We start from the raw sequence: 17,900 nt of genomic DNA, 5'->3' as shown, positions 1-17,900 counted from the left end.
AGCATGTTTGGAGAGGCCAGAGAGATGAGCTGTCCAGGAGGGAACTCGCTCTTCCTCTGGGGCAGTTCTGTTTCAGGGAGAGAAATTTAGGGATGGATATGTTAATTCCAACAAGCTGGCACCGCCCTCTTCTTTGTCTGTGCCTCCTTGTACCCTCTTTGCTCAGATAGCATCAGCCTTCCCCCCAAAAGTCCTGCCCTCTGTTTCTTCCAAGCATTGTGACTGAGTACTTTCTGTCTTATAAATATCACTTAACTAACAATCATGTCAGCCACTTGAACCATTCCATCTGGGTAATTATTGCCATAAATTCATTCAACATTAGAGATTACTTCCATCACAGCCCAGTTTTGGAGCCTATTAGCAGCCCAGAGCAGAGAGGCAATCTGGCTAACTGCTGCTAACAATTGATTTCACAGATTACTGTTTAACATCAGTGATATGGCATCAATCTGCCACAGATCAGATGTTAGAAATAAGTTATCAGCTCACATTGGTCTAGATCCTTGTTGTTTTGAGATGAAAGGTAGGAAAAGCCCAATTACCATTAGATTTCCTTTATACAACCATGAGATTTAGACCCAGAGCCAACCCTCTCCCCGATGATGCATGGCTGTTTGTGAGGCATATCTCTACTCTCTGGTGTAAGTAGCTCTGAAGCATTCATTTACATACTTGGAGTTCTCACAACTGGAAACCCTTACAGGGGAGCAAGCTGATACTCTTCCTCTCATGGTGGGTCAGGCATATGAGGAAGTCTAGACTTTGATGGTCAAACACACATTCCAGAGCTTTCCTTCTTTCCAAGAGGAAGGACTAAAATGGCATAGCTGCAGTGGCCTTACTTTGTCAGTCCCAGGCAAAAGGAAGAGGCAGAGCTACCACCCTTACTCCCTACTGCTAGTCTCCTTACTAGTAAGCAGAGTGATATTTTACTTCCTCTATCTGGTGGAAGAAAGATGACAAAGTACTAAGTAAATATCTAGTGATTTGAGTTTGTTCTCATGAATTGGTGGTTTTAATCCAGTTTTTAGTTTCTCTGCTTTTCTAAAAGGCAGGAAAGCAGTGTTTCCTTGGGAGCATTCATTATTCAGGGAGGGTCTAAATCAGGCCCTTATGCTCAGCAAACAAATTCACATGTTGTAACTGACATGTGAAGAATGAAGTAAAGAGAGGTCTCTTAGAGATCTTCTTTTGGTAATCCTCTCCTCAAGCCTTGTCTGATCCTTTGTGCCTCTGATCCTTCACACTAAGTCCTGACAAATGTCTCTGACAACACTTTTGTAAATGAATATTCTAACTTTAGCAAAGATGCTACATCAGACTATGATAGCTGGTGTTCCCCATCATCCAACAGAAGGGTCTTGCTGAGACCCTGCCCTTCTCAAGGACTTAACCTATCAGGAGGACCTTTGAGTGATCTCTTAATAGTGGTAATGTACTTCCCTTATTTGCTGTCCTCCTCTAGCCCATTTAAAGAACTACCTTAAAATGCAAAACTGTTTTTGAAAGGTGAGTGAGTCACCCGTGATGGAGATTCAACCAAGAGATTTTATTGGGGGGCTGCCCAAAGGGGAAGAAATGGAGAGGCAGAGAGAAAGAGAAAGAGTGCAGAGGAAGAGAGCAGAGAGAAAGAAAGGGTAGAGAGAAGAGAGAAAGAAGAGGAAGAGGGCAGAGAGGAAGAGAAAAAGAGGGCTGAGGACAGAGAGAAGACAGAAGAGAGCATGTGCTTACAAGCTTTAGCTTAAGAAGGGTAGCATAGGGGGGTGTGGCTGGTGCTAATTGACAGGGTGACTCAGGAACAGTGAGTGGACACTGTGTCCTGCGGGGATTGGTTCTAGAAAACCTTTGAATTTGGTGCTCTTGGCTTGGCACCCTTTGGAGGGGAGGGGGAGGGGTAAGGGATTCTGTGATGTTCTCCTGAGATGGAAACTTTACTTCAGCAGAGAGTCTCCCGCACACCCAACATTTCTCCCTTTTGTTTTTGTGTTGGGAGTGGGGTGATGAGATCATGAAATCCTCTGGCTATTTCCTGCTGGAAAGGGATGACAAGTGTGAAGGAAGGGAGGGATGGGCAGGGTGCGGGGCAAGAGAAGCATAGCTGTGAAGGCCAGGGGCTGAAGATGTGAATTTCCTTGGGGCCGAAATCGATGAAAGTTCCTGGAAGCCATAGGTCATGGATAGTCTCCATCCAATCCTTGTCCCTGCCATGGGGGAGTCAGCCAGCTGTCCTGTCCAAGGGCCTCCAGGAACTCCACGAACCAGCTGTGCCCCCTGTGAGCCTAAGAACACCAAAGGCACCCCGTACCCCGAGGCAAGGAGAAGAGGGAGGAGGAGGCCCACATTAGCTTCTGGCTGGAGGTCCAGTGAGAGGGACTGGCTGAGAAAAGACCAGCGGTCAGGAGGGGGCACGCGAGAGCGAGTGGGCCTAGAAACCCTGGGTGACAGGCTCGGGACGTTCCCAGTCGTGTTTCCGTTGGTGAGGCCTTCAGTAAGGGACAGGTGTCCTCCGAGGGAGCAAGCGGCTGGAAATCCCTGAGGAGAGGCTGGTTAAAGGTCTGGTTAGATGGGTGGCAAAGAGAAGGGGGGAGCTAGAGTGATACCTGTTGTTGTGAGGGTTTCTTGGGTTGAGGAAGGTCCTCCTCAGGAATGGGGAAGGAACCCTCAGGCTTGAGATGTGGAGATTTAAAGGATTCTCAGGTGTGGTGGAGCAGATGTATTTGTGGGAGGAGGATGGTGGGTGGTCATTCTGGGCTCCCTCCATTAGAGGTTAGAGGTGGTGCCTATTTCTGAAACCTTGAGGGAGGACTGTCCAGGTAAGCTGCTGGGAATGATGTGTCTTAGGGGTGGTCCAGGTGAAGGCAAAGATGTCCTAGGAATCCTGAGCAAGGGGAATGGTGAAGAAGGCATCCTTCAGGTCGATGACTGAGAAGTAGGAGTAAGAGTAAGGAATGGAAGAGAAGATGGAGTAGGAGTTTGGCACCAGAGGGTAAATGGGTCTAACTGCCTCGTTAATAATTCGTAGATCTTGTACAAGGTGGTACTATCCATTAGGTTTCTTTATAGCCAAAATTGGAGTGCTGTAAGGGGAGTGGGTAGGTCTTATTAGGCCCTTGTGCCATTGGTCTTAATGATGGGCTGTAGGCCCTGAAGACTGCTAGTTGGAAGAGGGTATTGAGGTTGACAAGGGAAACGCTGAGGTCCTTAAGATGAATTCTGACAGGGACACAGTGATCCAGAGAGGGGGTGGAAGTGTCCCAAACTTGAGCATTTACCTCTGGAGGGTGAGAAGGAAGGGAGCCTACGGACATGTGGGCTGCTTCTGCAAGGGCCAGGATAAAAGAAAGTCTGGGGTGGAGTATGATGGAGGCATGGAATTTAGCTAAGATGTCCCTTCCCAATAGGAAAAGGGGGCATTGGGGCAATACCAAAAACTGGTGAGAGAAAGGATGGTGGTGAGACCTACAAGAAAGCATGGGGGTTTTAAGGGGAAGGATTGTTTGTCCCCTTATCCCGACAATGGGGGAACAGGATGGAACAGTGGGTCCCCAAAACTCCTTCAAGACTGAATAAGTGGCCCTTGTGTCTAAAAAGAAGTTAGTCAGGTGTCCATCTACCATAATAGTGACCCTGGGCTCCTGAAAGGTGATGGTGGTCGTCAGGGAGGGAGTCCTAAGGCCCCTTCAGTCGTCCGTTGCCAGCCCCAAAAGATCCAGGTCTGGGCTTGGGGTGGATCTGGCTCCCCTTCAAGGCCAGAGCATTCCATGACCCAGTGACCCCTTAATTGGCATTTAGGGCATGTACGTGTAGGTGGCCTGGAATTTGGGCACTCTCGTGCCCAGTGTCCCTCTGTCCCACACTTTAAACAGGGCCCAGGGGCCATCTTGGGTGGTGGGTGTTTGGCCAGAAACAAAGGGGCTTGTGGGGTAGGTCCCCATAGAGCCTGTGCCAGCATCTGGCTTTTTTGCTTTCTGGCCTTCTCATTCTGGTCGTGGTACACCTTAAAGGCTGTGGCCAGGACTTCAGTCTGAGGGGTCAGGGGTTCCCGTTCCAGTTTTTAAGTTTTGCCCGAATGTGGGGATAGATCTGGGAGAAGAAGTCAGTCATTAGGAGCTGTCTGCCATCAGGGTCTCATGGTCTAAATTAGTTATTGCTGGTTATCTTAGTCAGTTTATCTAGTGTTATGCTCGAATTCGGGACCCCCAAAAGACCACCAGAGACCCAAGATGGATGTAAGCAGCAAAGAGGTGTTTATTGCGAGCTAGCTTGGTCCTCCGCATGCACACACAGCAACTGGTGACGCTGAGAGGCCCCGAGCCCAGGGTTTGCAGCAGTTTTATACATTTTTTGGAGAAGGCAGGGACTTCACATACATCATAGCATCTCTTAGCAAATCATCGCACACCGTGGGAAAATCAAATAACAACTCTAAAACATGATTAGCACATTCACTGGCGGGAACCAGTTGGGTAGGGGTGATTGGTTACTACAAGAGGGGGATTCTTTTGAACTGACTGGTTTAGGCCAAGAGGGGTGTTCATGCTGAACTACATGGTTTCCCAACACCATAAACTACTGGGAGGGTCATCTGGCATCCCAGGTATTTCCCTGTCTCATGCTGACTGGTGGCTGCTAGGGGGCTGCTATGGGTCCCCACCTAGCCTGACTGAGTCAGGGACACCTGGTGCTGCAGACCTCTCCTGTTATTTGTAGATAAACAACTTAGCAGGGTGGGAATGTGCCTAGGAGTGTTCTGTGGGTCTTTCCAAGGACTAAGGTCATGTCCCTTCCTTGGACAGGCTTTGCTCTGAGGTAGAGGCTGGTTTTTCACTAGGAAGGTGGAAGGGGTCTTGGTTTTTGCCCTGAATGTTTTCTTGGAGTTTTTCAAAATTTACCGCCTTCTGAGCTGCCCATCTGAGTCAGCTACTAGGCGGGTGGAAAATTGGTCCCTCAGGGCTAATCCTGAGGTGATATTGTAGTCCCAGTTAGGGTCCTGGTCAGGAACTGCCTTGGTGCCTAGAGGATGGGCCAGGTGGTTGGAAGAACCTCATCAGCATAATTATGGGCTTGTTCCCAGACACCCCCCACCTCCCCACACACACACATCCGTGTCTGGGAGAAGGGTATTGGCCAGGATCATGTAAATGTCATGAAAAGTGAGACTCTAGGCTTGGAGCAAGCACTGAAACACCTTTATGTATGGGGCAGAGTGGTGGTGGTGGTGTAGGAACCCAAGTGGTTTCCAATCTGTGAAAGGTCTGCTATGGAGAAGGGCATGTGGACCCTAAAGGTCCCTTCTGCCCCAGTAACCTCTCTCAAAGGAGCCATAATTGAAGTAGGGTGTGGCTGGACAGACTGTGCATGGAATGGAGGACTGCAGGGGGAAGTCGGGTCAGGGGGTCAGGGCCGGAAGAAAGAGGAACTGGAGGGGCAGGGACTGGTGCAGATGCGGGAAGAGGAGAGTGGGAGGAGGGGTTTGTGGGACAATATGGCGGAGGCTCCTTGGCTGGATGAAAATCCGTGGATGAGGAGGCAGAAAGAGAGGAGGGTTTATAAACCAAGAGGACACACTTTGGATTGCAAGAGGTACAGAGAGACAGATTTGAGCTAAGGAGGAAGAAAGCCTGAATATATAAAATCTCTTCCCATTTTTTCAATTGCTTACAATATTTGAAGAGATCCCGCAAAATGGCAGGGTCTAAGGACCTATAGGGGGCCAACAGTTTTGGTTACCTAAGGGATAATTGGGCCAATCCTGAGTAGAGAATTTTATCAATTTCTTGGGATTGAACTCCGGGGTTAGGCTGACGGTGTCCAAATTGTTGAGGAGGCATTTGAGAGGGGAGTGGGCCGGCAGGGAGGAGGCTCCCGCTCCCTCATGGGGCTCTGAGGAAGGGTGTGCTATGTTGACTGGAGGGGCGTCCCAGCCAACTATCAGAAGGAGACCTCAGGCCGAGGATACAGTCGTCACCAAAAATCCTGTAAATGTCATGAAAGATGAGACTCTAGGCTTGGAACAAGCACTGAAACTCCTTTATGTATGAGGCAGAGTTGGTGGTGTAGGGGCCCTCCCGGAGGGCCTTGGGAGCTATAGGTCACCTGGCACCAGGGTTCGAGGAGGTTTGCCAGTTCTCAAGCTGGCCGAGGCCTGTTGGAAGGGGAAGACTCCAAGAGGACCACCTTGACGGTGAAGGTCTGGGTGGGGTGTATTCCTCCCCGAGAGACACCACCAGCCAGTTCCCTGTTATTGTGTCTAGGCGGGTTTAGGAGTCTGGAGGGGGGACTCACCAATTCATCGGCCTATGGCGGATGTGAAGGAAGTGATGGAGAAGATGGGTACAGGTTGGTCTCCGCTCAGGTGGTGATCTCCAGCGGGATGGGAGTCCTGCTTAAAAGCAGGGGAGACCCATCCGAGTCAGGGCACCAATAAAAGGAGAGTGACTCACTCAAGATGTAGATTCAACCAAGAGATTTTATTGGGGGGGGGGGCTGCCCAAAGGGGAAGAAAGGGAGAAGCAGGGGCTGGGATTGTGGCTCAGCGGTAGAGTGCTCACCTAGCACAGGTGGGCGGGACCCAATTTCGATCCTCAGCACCACATAAAAATAAAGGCATTGTGTTGTGTCCATCTACACCTAAAAATATATATATTTTAAAAACAGAGAGAGCAGAGAGAAAGAGAAAGTAAAGAGAGGAGACAAAGAAGAGGAAGAGGGCAGAGGACAGAGAGAAGAGAGCATGTGCTTACAAGCTCTGGCTTAAGAAGGGTAGCATAGGGGATGTGGCAGGTGCTGATTGGCAGGGTGACTCAGGAACAGCGAGTGGACACTGTGTCCTGTGGGGATTGGTTGAGAAAACCTTTGAATTTGGTGCTCTTGACTTGGCACCCTTTGGAGAGGAGTCCCCTCCGAGAAGGGGGACTCTCCCACACACCCAACAGTTTTTGTACTTGAAAGTCATAGCAGTGACAGTGGTCTCTTGAAAATGCTCCCTGGGTATCTTTTGTCAAGGAAGTCACTAAAGGCCTTGTGGATCCAAGTCATGGCCAGACAGAAGGGGACTTGATCACTGAGATCTGCTGCATAGAATGCACCAAGTGCCCATTGATCAGTTCAGTGGCTGGTGGGAAGGTTTTTATTGTAGTAGCCAATGGTAAAGTAGTTGCTCCTCAAAAGCAGCTCCCCAGTACCTTCTCAGCAACTTAAAGTAGTGGGCAAATGTTTACAACCAATGAACCTTTTGCCTCCTATAGATGCCAAAACAATGTTTTATGTGTGTATATCTAATTTCTCAAAGATCAGGTGCCTCTGTGATTATTACACTTCATGTGGCCTGATATTATTGAAACTTCATCATGGGCAAGAATTTTAATCCATATATTTACCATTATTTTTCATAGACATCACAACACTCTTAAAATGATTCTACATTGCAAAGTAATTGTAAAAATTCATTGGCAGATATTTTCATATTAATTTTAATCAATTAAGATAATGGCAGAAACACTCAAGATTTTATTGATTTATTTTTAATTTGTACATTATAGTTATACATAAAACAGAATTCATTGTGATTTGTTCATAGCAAGTTTTTTTTTTAATTCACTGCATGACAATAAAATGTCATAAGGTCAAATTCATGAAACAAAAGAGAAGATGATACATATTATTACAATTGGCAAATTTGTGCAACACAGTGGAAGTGGGACAAGGAGATTACACTGACTTCTACTTCAGGAAATCAGACCACTTGAATGCTTGTTCATCTTTGATTTGTTGCTTTGAGATATGGCAAATCTATATTTCTAGACAGTGACTGAAATTGACCAAGAGGAAAACATAAATTCTTCTTGGCTTAATTTGCTATTGAAAATTGTAGTCAATAATCATGAAAAGTAAATGGCTGCACAGTGCAATATTAGTTGTCTAAGAAAAGATTAAAATTCAAGTAATCTCCATTGATTAGTCTAAGACAGTAACTAAAATGAAAATCCATGACCCAATTACCATGTTAAGCAGTTAGCATAAGATTTTAGTTGTTCTGTTTTATTTGAAGTCTCAGTCTATTTGATGGTTCCCATTTAATGGGCAGATAAATCAGTTTGAAAGCATGGAAGTACTTTTAAGATAGCAGATGTATTGTGTCAACATGACTGAAGAATATTTTTTAAATGGAGTTTTGGAAAGTACAGGACATGAGTACTTTGATATATCAATTTAAGGTCAGATGTTCATTATGCCTTCATGTTAGGGTAGAACAATTTGTACATAAAATTTATAATATCTTACAACAGTATTTAATATGTAATTTATTTCTAAGTAATATATAAGCATAATATTTCTTTAAAAATCTTTCAACTTATTGTTTATTATGCCATTTATCACAGGATTGTTCAGTTAAGCCCTAGGGTAAAATAAGTAGGAGCCATCCTGAAACATGATGGTATTAAAGTCTGTGTTATATTTTCTTTAAAAATGTAATTAATAGTTGAAAATATCATACTATAGCACACCCCATCAGACATACACATTTGTTATGGAGCTCTGCTTCAAAGACATTTGTTAATTCCTGCTTATATGTATGTGTATATCTTTATAATATATATAGAGAGATATCCAAATGATATCTATGTCTGCATATATTTTTGCATATACTCCTCACCATAGGGAAAGAGATATCATTTAAAATATAATTTTAGCTGAAAGTACCAGCATCATGGGGGAACATCAGAATAAAGTAAGATAAGACTTTATGGTATCTTACACATTTTGTTTACACAGAAATAATTCATCCAGGAGAGCAAATAGAAGAAAAGAAGAAAAACTCTTTCCTCCTCCACTTTCCCCACTGCCAGAGGACCCTCCACGTCGCAGAAACGTCAGTGGCAATAATGGTCTCTTCAGTCAAGACAAAAACATCTCCATGAGTGGACAAATCACCTCTACCAAACCTAAGAGAAGCGAAGGCAAATTCTGTGCTACTTTCAAAGGGATATCTGTAAATGTAAGTGTCTTAGAAGAAATATTATGCTTGTCAGGTAGAAACCAATTAGCCCAGCTCATCTAACTGAAAGGACCAGAGGGAATGGTACAGCGGAGGGGAGGAAGACATACAGAGAAAATACAGAAGTGTGTTTTTGAAGGTGTACATGTGTACTCAAAAACAGAAACTTTCCATTATTTAAAAATCACAGTTATTTCAATTCAGGATGAATTTTTCCTTCCAGGTTAATTATCCATCTTGTTTCCTCAAACATAATGCATATGCAGAAACTCAGAGCCTTGATGTCCTTTAGTCCAGTCTCTTCATATTGTGGGGTTGGGGAAGACAATCTATAATATTGGCCATATCATCTCACACATGGTAGGCACTAATTACTTAGTGAAAGAAAAAAATCAAGTAAATGGAATATGATGCCCAAGGTTTCTGAACCAGGGCTGGAATTCTCAGTGGCATCTTCTACCACTCAGCATTACAAATATGAACTGCTTTAAAAAATTGTCACTAAATGTGGTAGAATTTAATAGGTGAATCTTGCTAAAATCACACAATAATAGTTCTAAACTCAGTTAAAGGACTGTGGAGTCCTTTGGATTTTCTATGCTGCTGTTCGATTAGTATAGGTAATCGAAAATTTGTTTCATTTTCACACCCACACACAATGTCTTTTCATTTATCTTGGGTATAGCTACATGAGCTGTAGAAATCACTAGCAACAGTGCTGTTAGTGAATATTAATAAGCAACATATTCACCTACATTTATATATATGTAGATGTCACATCCATATGTGTCTAGTCTCTGGGCATAATATATATAGCAAATCAGTGAAAATCAAACGAATATCTTGTAACAACATTTTGTTCCCTGAACCAGAAATCTCTATTTAACATTTCATGAGTGTCCATGAGGTCTCTGAGCTTCAAGGACCCCAAATTTATAGTCCTCCATCTTCCAAGGTGACTGAGATGACATATATGTCTAGATAAACTTCATTATCTATATAAAAAAATTGCAATAGTATAAAGTTGCCATTTTCCATATTTGCGTACACATTTAGCAATGCTGACTCTGTAATGTTGGGAATTAAACCATCTATTTTAAACAGTAATTACACTACTCATCCTATGTTTTCATAGTAAGTGTGATTAATATTATAGACTCCAACTGATGCTTTCTTCTGCAAGCTTTTAGAGGGCATGCAACATATCCAGGGAATTTTCTTTGTATAGTGTCTAGTATATTGCCACAAATAATTAGGTGGTGTAAATAATTGTGCCTACTATATTGCTACAAATAATTAAAAGTTATAAATAATGCAGAGGTTAATATGATGATGATAATGCTTACAAGATTGTATAGTCATTTCCACAAGAGCTAAAAACTACCAGGGAAACATGATAAATATAATTATATTTGTACCTAGAAATATATCATCTTTCTTAAAGACCATGAAATATCTCTGAGTTCATAAAATGAATTAACTTGACTAGAGGATCTGTAAGGCTCCTTCCAGCTTCATGAGTGTTTTCAATTTTGTGCTCTCAGTTTTTTCTATCCCATTTAGGCATGAAGTCCTGTTTATTAACTCAGTGCGTGGGTGAGTGTGGACAGATGACATGTTTACATAATTTGCATGCTTATGAGTATATCTAGCCATTTCTAGTCAAATGTTCCAGAACTGAAATCAATTCCATGTGTGTGAAGGATGTGGTGTTAGGGGTTCTTGTCACTTATCTTGGCCATAGAGACATGTGGCACTATCTTGGGCTAATCCTACGCTCTAGTCTGGGCCAGTCTGGCTCTGGCAATGGAGACATGGAACTGGCTTAGGAGTTTCTTAATGGTTCCTCTACATGTTTGGGTTGAATAAATTCTATGACGAACTTTAAAATGTTTTCTCCATTTCAACATAAAAATTTGTAAGTTGTTAACCTTGCTGCACATGTATCTCATTGTGCTTTAGTAGTAAGAATTGTTTGATAATGAGAAAATTAAGGATCAAGTATAAAAAATCAACTTGCACTATATAAGAAAAATAATATTTAACTTTTCTCTTTCAAGTAAATGCTTTGACTGAGGCAGGCATGCACACATGTTCATGAATGCATTCAGCAGTTGCTAAGAGCACTGGGCCCTGGTGTAGAGGGACATTGTCATGAATCAGAGATGGCTCCCAATCTGAGGTGACCAATAAGACTTATACTCAAGGACTAGAGTATAAAGTAACTAGTTAATTGGAATCTTAGAAAAGGGATAGACAGACCTGTGAATGATAGAAGAAGATAAAGCACTACTGGTTGTAGGCAAACAGCAGTTTTCCTCATGGAGGAGACATTTGTTGAGCTGACCATTAATAGATGAGTAGGTTTAGAAATGAAGAAATGTGAATAAGCAAAATGGGATCTATCCCCACAAGGGAAGCCATGTAATCTAGCCTTAAAAAGAAGGAGATCCTGTCATATGCTACAACATAGGTGAACCTTGTAGACATTATGCTTATTGAAATAAGCCAGGTATCAAAGCACAAATACTAAAGGATTCTGTTTATCAGAGCACAATTATAATAACCAAGTTGTAGAACCAGCCTGGATGTCTATCAACAGATGAATTGTTAAAGTAAATATGGTATAGATACACAATGCAGTTCCATTCAAGCATAAAGATGAACAAAATTATGGCATTTGCAAGAAAATGGATGGAATGCAGATCATGATGTTAAATGAAATAAGTCTGACTCAGAAAGACAAATATGGTATGTTTTCTTTTATATGTGAAAACTAGAGGGGAAAAAGGATAGCATGAAAATAAAAGGAGAGCCTTAGGATAGAGTGAGAGGATCAAGGGGAGGGAGGATGGTAGGGTAGGAGAAGTATTCAGGAGTAAAATGGGTCAATTTCTATTTTTATGTATGCATGAATATGCCACAATGAAACCCACCATTCTGGAAAATTAAGATGTACCAATAAAAATATACTATAGGATTCCACTTCAGTGAGGTCCTTAGAGTAGTCTTATTCTCAGAGACTGAAAGTATAATGTTGGCTGCCAAGGGCTCAGTGAGGAAGAAATGGGGAGATGATGTTTAATGCCTTCAGAGTTTCAATTCTGCAAGTTGAGAAAAAAGAGTTCTGAAGATTGGTTGTACAGCAATATAGATAGACTTAACACTACTGAATTTTACACTTAAAAATGGCTCAGACAGTCTGGGCTTAGTTGTGCATACCTGTAATCCCAGCAGCTCTGGAGGCTGAGGCTGGAGGATAGGGAGTTCAAAGCCAGCCTCAGTGAAAGCAAGGTGCTAAGCAACTCAGTGAGACCCTGTCTCTAAATAAAATACAAAATAGGGCTGGGGATGTGGCTCAGTGGTCTAGTGCCCCCTGAGTTCAATTTCCAGTACCAACCCACCAAATAAATAAGTTTCTTATCCATTTTTGACCTTGTAAAAATGAATTTTCACCATCGTAAGTCTTCAAAATGAGGCAGACTCACATGACATTCACCTAGCCAGACACCAGTTGGGAACCTCCCATGAACTTCCATGAAGCGTGGGAAACTCCCATTTTTCAGTTGTAAGTCAACCAGAGCATTGATTAATGCAATATAATACCTGGTGTTTGGGTATTTTGATGGACCATGTCTGGTATTTTGCAGAGTAACTTGAGAACTTTATTTATCCTAGAGTTTCTGGGCTTATTGTATTATAAAAAATATCCACTTTAGGCTCAAGGATTCTAGTCTTTCTCCCCCTGTCTGTCCCTCCTCTCCCCTTTTTCCTTCTCTTCTCTTTTTTTCTTCCTTCTCCTCCCACCTCACATTTCCCACTGGGTTTACATATTTGCCTTGTATGTCCTAATGGGACTATGGGACCATATAATCTCAGTGCCTATCCTGCTTGGTATTTGGTGTCATCATAGAAAAAAAAAACTGGTGATTCACAGCACTCACAAAATATACCAGGGTCACCTATTTATCCTCAAGCTGTGTGTATTGTTTTCTTTTTTCTTGGCTTATTTCTTACTGTGCTTGACATTCATAGCATTTACGAAGATGTTCTAAAAGCCTGGGCTTAATGAAGCTATTTGTCCTCCATTTTCCCAGGAGGGAGACACTCCAAAAAAGGCCGCCTCTGCCACCGTTACTGTCACCAACACTGCTATTGCCACTGCCACTGTCACTGCTACTGCCATTGTCACTGCCACTGTCACAGCTACTGCCACCACCACTGCCACGGCTACCACCACAACCACCACCACTACTATTTCCACCATCACCTCTACTATCACTACTGGCCTCATGGATAGCAGTCACCTGGAGATGACGTCATGGGCGGCCCTGCCCCTCCTGTCCAGCAGCAGCACTAATGTCCGGAGACCCAAGCTCACTTTTGATGACTCGTATGTTGTCCCCAGATTATCACGGACACAGTTTGGGAGTGGTGATTGAAGGGAGGGGGCAGTATGGCTTTTCTAGTGCCATGTATGTGTCGTGCCCCCTTAAGACCTTAGCATCAGCTCCTATAGCCTTCTAAGTATATCGTTACTACACACACGCACACACACTCACACCCCTCTGTCCCCTCTGAGAGATATCTTTGGCCCATTTTAATCATGGAGCTTTGTTACTGTTTTCAAAGGCAGGTGCTTACTCCTAGGATTTTCTTTTTTGTCTTTTCTTATCCATGTCCTCAAATACACATAGATTTATAATTAGGTTTTGTGGGATCTGTTTGGACAACTATAATGATTAGGGTTGGAGGATGTGGTTATTAATCCTAATGGGCCATTATGCACTTCAGATTTCATTTACAGTATTATTTCAAGGTTGGTTATAATATGAATGACAGCATTAGTCTGCCTTTTTAAGGCATTATATTTTTCAGGGCATTATATAGGATGGATTCATAGCATAAAACATTTTGACTATTCAGTCTTTTAATGAACAGATGAACCATTGGTTTGTGAAAGAGCATGTTTTGTTTACTTAGGGTTCACAATGCGGATTATTACATGCAAGAGGCTAAGAAGCTGAAGCACAAAGCTGATGCACTGGTAGGTTTCTTTCCTCTCATTGTTTTACTCTCACTGAGTTATTATGCTTTGAAGGAACATGAAGAGGGCACTTTAAAAATGAGTAAAGACTTTCAGGAGGACAGCCCAAACCTACTTTGCAATGCATTACTGCTCTGACAGGAATATTAGAGCTGGTTAATTCCTTAGCACCCTAATTCCCAAAATTCTTTGAGCTGGATTCTCCTATTATTATTTGTTTTCCACCATTTTCTCCCTTGCCCTAACACCAGAAGCTCAGTGACATATACCATTGTTAGTATCTTTTAAATCTGAATTTGAAATGACTTTTGAAAATACTCTGGAGAGGATGGGAAGTTCCATTGAGTCTGTTAAGCCAGAAATGCTGTGGGTAGGTGGAGGTTATTGAGAGCTGGCTAATTGGCTTCAAAAATCAACTTTGAGAAACTTGGTGTATAGAAAAAGCTCAGTTCTTTGATGCATTTGATTAAATATTCCCAAAGCTAGGCTGTGATCTTGAGCAGAGAAAGGAAATACTAGCATCTGAATCTCCCAAGATACTTTTTCCAGCTGCCTTCAAGGGTCTCAGCCACCTAGAACAGTGATGAGTTCAACATGCTGAATTGTTTTACTTCATTGATCCTCCTAAAAGTGGCTCTCAACCACATGTTATAGTCACTTGGGAAGCTCAGGATATATTCCAGACCAGTGAAATTAGAATTGCTAAAACTGGGACCCTGGCATGGTTACCAAAACTCCCAAGGGATTCCCAAATGTAGCCATTTAGGAACCACTATCCTAGAGAAGGCCCTGAAGTCAGGCTTCTCACCACTGAATAAACCACAACACAATCAGAAGTATCAGATGTTCATCACCATTTTGAGGGAAAAAAAGAGCACTTTCCTTCACTAAACTGTGTACAGCCAGGGCTTAGCTGTGTTGGATGATGGAAAAGCTATGATTGAAGACCATGACAGGCTATATGTATAAGTAGTGCATGGCCAACATCAACTACCCATGGCCCTTGCATCTGCTACTTTCCTTCTCTCTATCATTTTTTCCTGTGGTCCAAATTGCTTAGCTATTGTCTGCAGCTAACCTTCCTGTAGTGTGAATTGTCCCCTAGAAATAATATTAACCAGCTCCTGCAGACAAAATGACAAGGCAGGCTGGGGGCCAGCTCCATTGGTGGTGCCAGGCATTTGGTGCCAGTGATCATTCTATGAGTGGTGAGAGATTTGAAAGGCACTGGGTGGCTTTGCTGCTGGCTGGAAGACCAAAGGTTTTCTCCATATGTCCTCAACTCCACAGTACTTTAGAAGTGCTCTGGATCTTGCTCTCTGTTAGAACTAAGGCAAGGGAGCATATAGATGCTCCTTAGAAAAGCTATTATGTGAATTGATAAAGACTGGAACACATGTATGAAACCACATAGATGAAACATTTGAAGACCTGAGGAAAAAAAACAGAGCAACAGAGATATATGCATATGAGTAAGAATTTACTTCACTCTACCTCCCAAAGTCATGTTTATGTATCTCTCCAAATCACTGTCTATCAAGAGAACGCATTCTTAATGGGGGAATTACTACCTCCATGAGGGCAAAAATTGGTTCTTTGGGTGGGATGCAAAAATCTTATATTACAATGAGCTGTGACCCTTCAAAGGGCCACAGTGAATAAAGAAATAATCTGCATATTTTTGGTATGAAAATGTCCCTGGTGGTCTATGAAAAATATCTTTAAAAGCTCTTTGGGGGTTGGTGATATTGGACAAAATAGATCTAGACACACTTAGAGGAATGAGATCATTGCTCAGTTTATCTCTATACTACTATTGAAAAATTCCTGGTGGTTCAAGTCTCTCAGTTTATAAATGGGGAAACTAAGAGCCAGGGAGAGGGTATGATTTGGCTATTAATTGCAACTAGAGCTATGTGATTTTCATTCTGTACTTCAGTTCTTCCTCCTTTTGGAGAAGCAGGGGTTGGGGCTAGATGACCTTCAAGTATCCTATCAGCTATGAGTATGAATGAAAAGCCATTTTCATAAACCATGATATAAATATTAATTTCCAAGTGGGAGACACAATCAGAGCCTGAAGACCTAAAGAAAATATCTTGTAAGATGAGAGAAAGGAGCGAGTTTGGATACAGATAACGGATTTTCATAAAATCATGGTAATTTGGTTGAAACCAATATTTCTCTACTATAGCTCACAGAAAGGAAACCACAGAATTCTTTCAGTGCATAAAAGCTGGAGAACATTTATTTAAAAGGGGCACTTACAAAAGATTCTGTAGGACCTATAACTAATCATTTTATAGTTGTACTTATTCCTTTTCTAGAGACAGCTACTGTGCCATTTTGAGAATTAGAACTTTCAGAGTCTTGTAAAAATTTTTTTGATAAAAGGTATACAAGAAAATTAAAATACTTAAATCTGCATTATATTGGTTCTTTTACATAAAAAATACTGTATTAGTGGCATTCTTACATCCAGCTATCAAAAACTGAAAATGTTAGATTCTGTTATAAAATACTCCCTATAAAAGTGTCATATATAATATTCATTACACATAAAAAAGAAATCAGTATGTCTAAGTCAGTTTAATCATGACCATTATCAGGGCTAAAACCTTTTGTAATAAAATTTTACCAAACTAAAATATTTAGTGGTACTCTATTTTGTGGCTTTTTGACACACTATTTCAACCCATCATTTGCAATGAAAGTGATGTGATTGTTGTCAACAGTCTTAGTACAGTTCCACATTTTTCATGACAGTAGCATCAATCTGTTACTCTCCTCCTGGGGATGGGGTTGATGTAGAGTTCTAAAGCAAAAGCTGTATGTGGGGCTGGGGATGTGGCTGAAGTGGTAGCGCGCTCACCTGGCATGTGTGCAGCCCGGGTTCAATCCTCAGCACCACATACAAACAAAGATGTTGTGTCCACCGATAACTAAAAAAAAAAATAAATATTAAAAAAAGAGCTGTATGTGTTTGTTGTCCATGAGGCTTATAGAATTCAGAGCTTAGTGACAAGCACTGTGTAAAGGATGCTACAATGACTATTCTGTTCAGTAAATTGAGTGATTAGAAACTAGAAGGCCTGGATTTGGATTCTGGGATGCAAAAAAAACCTCATGAGAACAATGACAATAACACCATAAACCACATATGATACCTCTGCTGCATAGTCCTCTTCTCAGCTAGCCTCAGTGTCATGACAATAAAACCATTAACCAGCAACTTCATCATTAATATCAATTCATATATTGTCCTCTCTCTATGTCAGTGTCTCTCAGCCTGGGCACTGTTGGCCTCTGGACTAGGTAAATTCTCCATCACAGGGCTGCCCTATACATTATAAGATGTCTCTCAGCATTTGTGGCCTCTGCCTACTAGGTGTTCCTTGTCCCCAGTGGTGACAGCCTAAAATGTACCTCCAAACACTGCCAGATGTTCCCTGGGGGAAGAGAACAAAATGACCCCCTGTTGTGAACCACCCCTTTATATGAAGTACAGAAGAGAGTATATCATGTTGACAAGTCATCTTCCTGTTTCAGTTTGAGAAATTTGGAAAAGCCGTGAATTATGCTGATGCTGCCCTCTCCTTCACCGAATGTGGCAATGCCATGGAACGCGACCCTCTGGAAGCAAAGTCCCCGTACACCATGTACTCTGAGACTGTGGAGCTCCTCAGGTAAATGGCCTTTCTGCAGTCATCTCCCTAAGCTTATTTTAGCCAGAATTAGAAGTTTCTATTTTTTAAGTATCATTTCCATATTATAATAATGTGTCTAAGTCATCTTCTTCTTAGAAGTCATCATAATTAGTTCTGGCTATTTTATTAATACCATGGAAAATTT

The 17,900-nt window shown here is 42.2% G+C and overlaps 1 protein-coding gene across 10 annotated transcripts in view; it reads left to right on the top strand.

The window, feature by feature from the left end:
* Aff2 (ALF transcription elongation factor 2) overlaps nt 1-17,900 on the top strand; it is a 478,853-nt gene that overhangs the window by 438,149 nt on the left and 22,804 nt on the right. For all 10 annotated transcript variants that reach the window (XM_005325137.4, XM_040286575.2, XM_005325134.4 and 7 more), the window contains 4 exons: nt 8,779-9,001; nt 13,099-13,394; nt 13,985-14,048; nt 17,598-17,734. In XM_005325137.4, the coding sequence (XP_005325194.2) occupies nt 8,779-9,001; nt 13,099-13,394; nt 13,985-14,048; nt 17,598-17,734 (720 nt within the window). The remainder of the gene's footprint in view (nt 1-8,778; nt 9,002-13,098; nt 13,395-13,984; nt 14,049-17,597; nt 17,735-17,900) is intronic.

The sequence above is a fragment of the Ictidomys tridecemlineatus genome, chromosome X, assembly GCF_052094955.1.
Source record: "Ictidomys tridecemlineatus isolate mIctTri1 chromosome X, mIctTri1.hap1, whole genome shotgun sequence".
Lineage (NCBI taxonomy): Eukaryota > Metazoa > Chordata > Mammalia > Rodentia > Sciuridae > Ictidomys > Ictidomys tridecemlineatus.
Note: the sequence above shows the minus strand (reverse complement) of the source record. Positions and strands in the feature narration are given on the sequence as shown.